Below are 9,737 nucleotides of genomic sequence, written 5' to 3'. Positions count from 1 at the left end.
TTATTCATAGAATCACAAATATAATCCTTTCTCTCTTTTCATGTACTTAATTCTTTTTCATATATAGAGATATGAAAATTAAGAAACACTTAGAATAAATTTTGATGATTAATAATAGGAATATGTATAAAAGTATTTATTTTATTCTCATTATTAAAATTAAACAATTTTTTTACTATATAGTATATTTCTAGGCATTGGCAGCACAATAAGCAATAATAAATTAACAAACCTACAGATTTCGATTGAAAAAATTTACTTTTACTTACCCATAACAGCTTTGGTGTGCCAATTCCTATAGATTCGTTACATATAAATCGTACTTCGGATGTGTAGGAACCTAATTAATATAATAATAATAATAATAATAATAATAATAATAACAACGTAACTGATTTATAATCAGTATTATTTAACAAAATATACGCTGTATACTTACTATTTACACATTTACTACCATTAGAGTATTGAAGTTTTATAACATCTCTACCATAATCAAAAATTACGTTTGCCAGTGTTCCATAACCATTGTTTCCTTCACATACAGCAGAACCATTGCAGCTCTTTTCTCCACCACATATACTTATACTATATTTTTTCCCTTGTTTGTTCTCCACCTGCAATGATTTATAGTAAAATTTTAAAAAATTAATAAAATATATTATTCTATTCTTTCACATAAAAACCATATAAAATATTTTATATTAAAACTAAAAATATACATGTTTATTTATTTTCATAATTTTGATTTAAATTGACATCGTCTTATTAAATTAATTAAAAAGAAAAATTATTAGGTATTAACAAACTTACATAGTATACTTTTTCATTTTTATGTAGTAGAGACAGATTGCATTCATAAGAAAGTAATTGATCGTGTATAATGCAAGGGGAAGTCCAATTTCCCATTGCAGCTCCACATGTTATACTTGTTTTCCACTCAAAAATGTAAGTGCAATCTTCATATTTTTTAAATTCCGGGAATCCCTTGAAAAGTCAATCATAAATACATAACTATAATACTTCTTAAAATCACAAAATTTTGTAAATAAATATCAGTTAATTACCTTGCCATTATTATAACACGGAAATGTAAAATTTGAAGAAATTAATCTTTTTGGATTTTCGGGGCAAGGAGATCCATCCACGTAACGTAACACAGTTTCATGGTTTTTATACAATATAGGATTTTCTTTTGGAAACCCTAAACTCTACCAACAAATATAAATATTTTCTTGTAATTTTTAATTTAAAAAACAGTATAAATTTAACTAAAAAAACTATAAATTTAACAAAGTTTACAATGATTACTTACGATTTCGTCTACATATTCATTACGTGAATTTAATGAAGCTTTGCAAACCGCACTGCCATGTACACATGTTAAACCTGATACAGGAATTAATGGCCTGCATACGTTTATATGAAACTCAGTTTTATTTGCTTTTACAATATAGTTATTGGCAGATTTTATCAATGAACTTAAATTTATTTCGTCATCTTCTGTCGCGCATTTCACCTATAAGATATAAATTTCTGTTTTTAATGATCTAAAAATATATACATATATATTTAGAAAACTGATAATAATCATAAGATAAAAAGGATTAATATATAAACAATTGCCTAACCCTTTTTTCACAAACTAAATTAGTGTACCAATGTATAATCAATTGACAAGCATTTTGTTCCATAATAAGAGGTTTATCTGGAGATCCTTCTGCTCCACATACAAATGCAATAATTGTATAACGTCGTAATCCATTCTCGCATATGTCTCCATCTGTATAATTTAAATATGGTCCACCCTCTTCCCAGATTAAATTTGTATTAGCCTTTCCCATAGATGTACTAGTCTGAGTAAGACAAACTCCTAGAAATGAAAGTAAAAATACACATAATCTAATAACAAATTAAGCAAATAAAGTAGTAGTATAATCATGTTTAAAAAATGAATGATACTAAGATATAAAATAATGTAAATAACCTGTTCCTGCCACACATGAATTATTCACAGGTGATTCACATACACCAAATTTATATTTTGTGCCATTTTTTGATACTGTATAAATGTTTTTATTCATTAAAGATCGTAGATCATACCTGCAATAAAATATTTATTACAAACTTTTTCAATACTATATTAATTAGTATCATAAAAGTATTTAGTCTAATCTTACGTAAAATTTGTAAGAGGATTATTCACTGTACAATTGCCAGCAGTGGCTATACTACGATTACGTAAAGATTCCATACTGCAAGCTGCTGCAGTTCTCCACATTATTTGATAGTGACACTCTTCACTTCCTCCGATATATTCTGGATCTGTATTCTAACCCATATAAAATAAGGGCTTGTAAAAATAAGTAACTATTGAATTAGTAAATAAAATATATTATAATATTTACCATAGCTTCGAAATCACATTTAAAAGTGATAGAAGTCTTAATATGTGGTACTGAAATACTTCTTAATTTACATATACCTCCATCCTGATATTCAAGTTTAAGTTCTCCAGAATCTGTTACAAAGGGTGGGTTTTGAATATCGCCCAAATTCACATATCTGTAACAAAATTTTATTAGTATCCATAACATATGTATAATATCAACATGTTGTATGTAATATGCATTTTTAAATAAACATATCTGTACTCATTTCCTGAAGAATTCTGTAAACAAGCTCCAGAAGGCGATTGACACAGGGCTTTGTATTCAAATATTACAGAATGACAAATATTTAATATAATTTTTGGAGATCCTTTATCCATTTTAACAAAATAATTTTCTGAATATTTTGTTAAAGGTGATAAATCATAATGCAATCCTTTATCTGTTACTGTACAATTTCCTCTAATTCGAGGTCCACAAGCAAGAACACTTTTCCATATCATATATATGTTACATCCTTCTAATGTCTAAAATATTAGTAATGAAATTGAAATTCACTTATTTTATAATAATATATAATAAAAATTCCATTAAAAATTTAACAAAAATATTATACGCATAAATCATACATGAGAAAATAGTTCCGGAAGAGAATTGTTTTCAGCTTTATAATCACATTTCATAATAATATTTACAGTATATTTAGTATCAGATGTACAGTCATCACCTGTGAATACAAACATTATTCTTCCATTTGTTATATTTACCACTGGGGGCATTTTTCCTGTAATAACAAAGTAAAATTATTTTATCATATAAAAATTACATTAATTTTAATATTTTAAATATATGTATATAAAAAAGCAGAACCTATTCCTTTTTCTTTCTCGTTTTTCACTAAACAAATTCCATACCCATCTTCTCCATTGCATTTTTGTTTCAGTGCAGAACATAATTGTAAACGTACAGTTACATTTAAACGTTCGTCATTTAAAATAGCATCCTTTGTAGGACTTATAAGACTGGTAAAGTTGTAAGTGAAAACACTAAAAACAGGTTCAGGAAATATGCAAATATTGTCATTCACTACAGGTGTATCCTGTATGAAAAAAGAAATTATTTTTTCATAGTTTTTATATTTGTATGAATTTATATTTAATTGCTTTATCAAATTTAAATTAAATAAACAATTTAAAACAAATGTACAATTCAATATACATAGAAATATATATATTTTACCATTTTACTATTTAATATTACTATTTAATTTTAATGTTATGAAAAACATATTTAATACGTACAGCAAAAACAGTAACAACTGCAAAATAGTAAAAGAATAGTAGATTGTTTAACTTGTACATTTCTTTTCCTTGTTCACTATATCACTTCGTAGATTAATCACATTGTAAATATTTAACGTATTAACATGCATAACAATATCGTTCACTGTTGAACGTTGTTGAAAAATAAATGATTATCGTTCAATGATAAATGCAAAAAAATGTTTAAATCGTTTTATCGTACTAATGAATCAACGTTTATTTTAGGTTGGATATCTCTGACCATTGAGCGAATGACAATTGAAAAACCTTAACTGTGGGTAAAAAAAAATAGATCCACATTCCTAGAACAAATTTTGATTATTTATCAACCAATCAATAATTTTAAAACTTTTTAAAACTATTTTTTAATATATGTTTTATTAATATCATGTCATAATTATTTAAATAAAAACATTTAGTGATAATTTTGATCTCCAATAACAACTGTAAATTTTATAAACAAAATTTTATATGTTTAAAATTTTAATTAAGTAATTTATATGACATTATAATTAAAATATTAATTGTAGTTTATTCTGTATTATTTTATGATAATAAGAATACTGTGCTAAATGGAGGGTAACAATACCTAATTTTTAGATTATTTACTAGTTACATTCGTAGGAATGAATACTAACACATCTCAATTTTCTTCATATAACTTCATATGTTTAGTGTACAAACATGAGTGTATCGATATTGTCATCTAGAATTCGTTAGAATTTTGTTGTTTTTCAAACAAAAAATGGAACGTCTCCAAATACAAGAAGCATTTACTACATTAAAACCACTTTGTGATTCTTTAATAAAAAATCCAGATGCAAAAACTGCTCGCGATATTGCTAATGCTTTGCCAAATATTTCAAACAAAGTTATTCAGAATTTGTTTGAATATATTTTATTTCCCTTTATTATTCATCTACCAAATAACACATTAAGGTACATTATTTTATATTTTATAGCGTAGAAATCAATACAAGTATGTAATTAGTTGATCACGTATATTATTTATAAATTTAAGAAAAGTATAATTCTTTAATTATGAAAGATTATAATTTATTCTAATAAATTATAGATATTATCGATAATTTAAAATAATTGTTAGTATAATATATATAGTAATGCAATTTATATTTTATTTAGTGCTGTAAGTATAATTGAATGTTCATAATTCTATAGTAAAACTATGAAAGAAGAGTTAGTCAAGACAACGCAGGCAATAATATCAAGAACAAAAATATCAAAAGCAAAATACTTTTGTGAACTATATTCATGCCTTTTAATACAAATTTATGACAAATCGCAACAAAGTATGGGTAAGTATAATATTCACTTAAATATATTTTATAGATTGATTATTTAACAGATAATTTTAATTTATATTAAATATAAATTATTATGTATTATCTATATGCGATTTTTGTAGTGATTTTGGGACATGAAGAACTCAAAGAAGCAGTACTTTCATGCATTAAAACTTTGATACATTCGTGTTTCACAGATGTTTTAGAAATCATATATACTAGAGAGAATGCTCCTAAAATAGGACAAGGAATATTGTTGTCAATGACAATAGGAAGGTTTGAAAAATCTGCTTCCCTGAGGTAGATACATGAAAAATTATTAAATCATTTCTTCTCAATAAGTTCATAAATATATGATTATAGTTTTTAAACTTGTAGATTAAATGCTGTTGAAACAGTAATGACATTATGTCAAGTTGATGACGAATCAAATAGATTTGATATAATATTGCAAGATCAAGTAGCTGATATTATTATGTTATTTTTACCTGGTATTGTCAGTGGTTTACAGGAAATAGCTATGGGAAGTGAAACACAAGGACACAAACTTACAATGGTAATACAAAGTAGATTCTAAATTTTGAGTTTTGCTTATATTCTTCAAGATTTTATTTACACTTTATATGAATTGAATTTTAGATAGCACTAAGAGCTTGGGGCAGAATACTAACTCTCGTAATGAAAGATAAAGAAACATACCAAGAAGATGATATACCATCCTTGAGTGATTTAATCAAAATAAATAATGAGAATATTAATCCACCAGAAAGCTTCCCAAATATGAAAAATCAAAGTGAATTAGAGAAACATCTTAAAAGTGCAACAAGAAATAAAGAATGGTTTAGTGCTTGTGCAACTAAACTTAATGTACTTATCCAACAACTATATATATTAACAAGACATTCTCATTATAAAGTTAGGGAAGAATTAATTGAAAATATTCATTTATTGCTTACATTATGCCCCAGGTAATACTTTATTTCCATTTTGTTTTTTAAATATTTTATAAACACATATTGCATACATTTTTTTAAACAGGAATATGAAACCAAATATTATGTTACTAATAGAATATTTAATATCTCTATCGGAGGATGAATTTCCAGTAGTACGAGATAAAGCTGAAGAAGTACTAACTGCAATCAAAATAAATTTCATGCGAGATAAGAATATGAGATCCTTAGTGGAATTGTTAGAAGAAAACTTTTATGATCTGCTTACAAAATTACCTAGGATTATCAGGAAGTCTGGTACATTTTTGCACATTTTCTTTTCACACTTTTTGTGGAAGTGTATTATAATAAGAATTACAATATTTAGACATAATATAACAGTTTCCTAAAATTGTTTAATTTTCGAAATAAACAACGTATCTTTATTTTTAGATGATAATGATCAGTTATCATGCTTAAATCAAATTGCTGGTTACTTAAAACTTCTTGGAGAACAAAGATTGCCTCGTGTTATGATGTCAGCACCTCACGTTAACAGACTAATATTGGCTCTTGTATATGTATCTGAAATAGATTGTAGTAATATTTCTCTTTTGCAAGCGATAAATGTTAAGGATCTTGATGATCCAGCATACTCATATGGAACACATTTGTGGAGACGATTTAAATTCATCCAAACTAATGAATGTGAAGCGAAAGTTATTGCAATATGCAAATATTTAGGTGAATTTGGAGATCTTCAAATTGTAGTAGATACTATTTTTGGTCTCATGTTCAATGCACCACAACATAGAAAAGAGTTAATCTTATTACTAAACTGGATAATATATGGTACGTTAAATAATTTTCTGTTTTAAAATAATGTAAGATATATTATTGATTGTTAAATATTTTAGTACCTATTAAGGATTTATCAATTTTACCAATTTATGAGGAAATTGTTGAATTTTACATAAATCCTGAATTTTGGTATCCACCAATTGAAACGAATAAAGATATACCTTTACGAGTTGCACAAGGCAATGTAGTACAATGTTGCTTATTACTAGAAGGTTTGGGATTAATAGCTACAAATTTGAAACGCAATTATGATAGACTTCTCCTTAAAACATTATATATTATTATAGAAAGAGCAGGTGATTATTTATTTTTATAATGGATAACAAAAAAATAACAAAATAACAGACAAGCATTATATACATACTTTTAGGTAGTGGACATAGCTTAATCAGTTTTGTTGGTACTCAAACTCTTGAACAAATTGCAAAATCTCAAGAACATAATACAGTAGGAGATCTTCTACGTGCAAATGTCGACTATTTTTCATATCATGTTAGTATTAAATTACGTAGGGTAGAACGCAATCCTAATGTACTTGATGTTGTCGGAGTTGTCATGAAATATAGCACAATGGATGTGTTACCCTGTTTGAAAAATATTGTCGAGGATGTGCTACTACAGTTAAATAGTAGTTTTCAAAAAAGAAATTCTTATGCTTTCTTAAAAGTTTTTTACACTTTTACAATATGTATAAAAAATTTAGTAAACTCTAAACATGTGTCGACAGTACACGCACAGAGTGTAGATACCAAAACTGAATCTTTGAAAATTATTCAATCTTTATCAGAGTATTATGAAGCAAAAAGAGTTGACGAATATATAGATGACATGGAACAATCTTGTGAAATTAAAGAGGAAAAGGAGGAAGGAAAAGTAGAAGTAGAAGTGAATGAAAAAGAGAATGAATATCAAGCAGATTCTATAGAACAAGAAGGTATATATATATATATTATATTAAAATCAATAATAAGAAGAAATTACTATAAATAAAAATACAACAAATAAAAATTGCAGAAAAAGAAAAAAATCCACCACCTTACATTAAAATGATTGAAGATGTAATGAAGCATTGTTTGCATTTTTTACCATCTAAAGAAATACAAAAGTCACTGATTGCAATGTTAACCTTACAAGAGGGACTTGAGATTTTGGCAAATTGGGAAAACCAACTATTACCCATTGTGCACTTACTTTGGCATCCACTAGTAGATAGATTTCATGATGGAAATGTATTACTAATCAATCGAGCATGGCAATTATTAAATACGCTCGCTGATGTTTCAAAAGATTTTATACGATCTAGAACGCTTAAGTATGTGTTTTATAATTTATATTTTGTACGTAATATAATTACATTTACAACTGCTATAATTATTTTTAGGCAAGTATTACCTGCACTTTCAAAATTTCTAAGCAATTCCTCAAAAGAAAGCTATAACAAGAGCTCTGAAAGTATCTATAAGTTTACTCAAACTTATAAATTGCAAAAAGAATTACTTTCTACTTTAGGGCAGATAACAAAAAATTTATGTCTTCACGAACGAGAAACATTCAGTGTTTTAAGTATTGCAGAGCCATATCTTAACAAACATCAAAATCCCCTATTACAAGTAAAATTTTGATGTTAAGAAGATTTTTACATATAAATGCATTTTTTTTCTTTTTTACTTTGATTGTATAACTAATTATTTTATATTCATAGGTATGTTGTGTACAGTTGTATAAAGATATTGCGGATTATAATAGTGATATCGTTTGGGTGAAATGTCTTAGCATATTTAATTCTAAAATAAAAAAAATCGTTCCGGATGCAACATTTGATATTAAAGACTTGATGGTAATAAAATAATATGGAAACATCTATATTTTTTCTTACACAATGAAACAACATAATTACAATTATCAAATAAACTTTTACTATTTTTTAGATTGCCGAAAACATTTCAATAAATGAATACTTCAAAAATGTACATATTATTATGAAATACATCCAAGATAAGACTTCTGATCTTTAAGTATGATGAAAGTAAAAATATATGTATTTTAAGATTGATAAATAGAAACATCAACGAATTATAGCAACATTTAAATATCTTGTACATAGTGTAAATTTGTATTATAATAAATATAATTATAGATTTTTATATATGTATTTCTTTATATACTTTATTCATAGCTTTACTATCTAAGAATTAAAATAAATAAATGAAACCCTCATAATCTTGCAAATTTTTATTTATATATAATCGAAAATCAACATTATAGTATATTATACAATTATATACTTTGATCACAGTTAGAACATTTTGTGTGTCACTTAATCGATAAATATTCTTCGTCCATGATATTGAAAACAGTGATTCTTAAAAATATCCACAATGTTTAGAGTAATAATTGAATAGGTATTTTACAAGATTGCACAGTAATATACTGCAATATAATCATCATCAATTAAATGTTAATTCCATAATATATTCATAAAGACAAAATTTTGTCTAGAGAATAATGTTTATATAACATTTTATACAATGACATTTTACTTCAATGTGTCAATTTTCACTTTTGATTTTGCACATATTATTTGAAGTTCCCGAATATTATTATTAGTAATACTTATAAACCTATCGGTCATGTTATTACCATTTTCGATGTATTGATGTAATAATGAATATAAAATACAAATATTTTTATTACCAGCATCATCCAACGATTGAAATCCTCCGTTATAGTTTAGTGCTATTCTGTATGATATTAATTGTTTTTACGACTGTACTTGTGATACGTCATCTATATATGGAAATTGTTGTTCATACGTTCCAGTTGATGATTGTTGTACGATATGATTGTTTATTGATTGGTATTGCAGTGATGGTTGTGATTGAATAAATAGTGAATTGTATATTGGTGATCATTTTGTCAAAATTATGA

At 25.9% G+C, this 9,737-nt stretch overlaps 2 protein-coding genes across 4 annotated transcripts in view; one reads left to right on the top strand and one right to left on the bottom strand.

Moving 5' to 3' along the window:
* Positions 1 to 4,023, bottom strand: part of LOC132910009 (cation-independent mannose-6-phosphate receptor) — a 35,259-nt gene extending 31,236 nt beyond the window's left edge. Inside the window, exons 1-14 of one of the 2 annotated variants that reach the window (XM_060965364.1) lie at positions 3,692 to 4,023; positions 3,261 to 3,489; positions 3,020 to 3,174; positions 2,655 to 2,917; positions 2,409 to 2,565; positions 2,181 to 2,332; positions 1,988 to 2,103; positions 1,632 to 1,873; positions 1,316 to 1,519; positions 1,068 to 1,211; positions 814 to 987; positions 440 to 617; positions 270 to 340; positions 29 to 52 (exon numbers count right to left, since the gene is read on the bottom strand). In XM_060965364.1, the coding sequence (XP_060821347.1) occupies positions 47 to 52; positions 270 to 340; positions 440 to 617; positions 814 to 987; positions 1,068 to 1,211; positions 1,316 to 1,519; positions 1,632 to 1,873; positions 1,988 to 2,103; positions 2,181 to 2,332; positions 2,409 to 2,565; positions 2,655 to 2,917; positions 3,020 to 3,174; positions 3,261 to 3,489; positions 3,692 to 3,751 (2,151 nt within the window). In that variant the 5' untranslated portion in view covers positions 3,752 to 4,023 and the 3' untranslated portion in view covers positions 29 to 46. Of the gene's footprint in view, positions 1 to 28; positions 53 to 269; positions 341 to 439; positions 618 to 813; positions 988 to 1,067; positions 1,212 to 1,315; positions 1,520 to 1,631; positions 1,874 to 1,987; positions 2,104 to 2,180; positions 2,333 to 2,408; positions 2,566 to 2,654; positions 2,918 to 3,019; positions 3,175 to 3,260; positions 3,490 to 3,691 lie in introns of those variants that run through there. The other variant, XM_060965363.1, reaches the window with a different exon arrangement.
* A 160-nt stretch (positions 4,024 to 4,183) lies between these two features.
* LOC132910007 (TELO2-interacting protein 1 homolog) lies at positions 4,184 to 8,953 on the top strand. 2 transcript variants are annotated; one of them, XM_060965352.1, is made up of 13 exons: positions 4,184 to 4,651; positions 4,892 to 5,028; positions 5,139 to 5,316; positions 5,395 to 5,572; positions 5,656 to 5,984; positions 6,055 to 6,266; positions 6,402 to 6,800; positions 6,866 to 7,105; positions 7,180 to 7,743; positions 7,824 to 8,121; positions 8,191 to 8,419; positions 8,512 to 8,646; positions 8,738 to 8,953. In XM_060965352.1, the coding sequence occupies exons 1-13, from the start codon at positions 4,458 to 4,460 to the stop codon at positions 8,822 to 8,824; spliced, it is 3,180 nt and encodes a 1,059-aa protein (XP_060821335.1). In that variant the 5' UTR covers positions 4,184 to 4,457; the 3' UTR covers positions 8,825 to 8,953. The 2 variants fall into 2 exon arrangements, with proteins under 2 accessions (XP_060821335.1, XP_060821336.1); XM_060965353.1 differs by having other exon boundaries at positions 4,533 to 4,651; positions 4,856 to 5,028.
* The last annotated feature ends 784 nt before the right edge of the window (positions 8,954 to 9,737 follow it).

The sequence above is a fragment of the Bombus pascuorum genome, chromosome 8 (genome assembly GCF_905332965.1).
Source record: "Bombus pascuorum chromosome 8, iyBomPasc1.1, whole genome shotgun sequence".
NCBI lineage: Eukaryota > Metazoa > Arthropoda > Insecta > Hymenoptera > Apidae > Bombus > Bombus pascuorum.
This window is presented reverse-complemented; position numbering and strand designations above follow the sequence as displayed.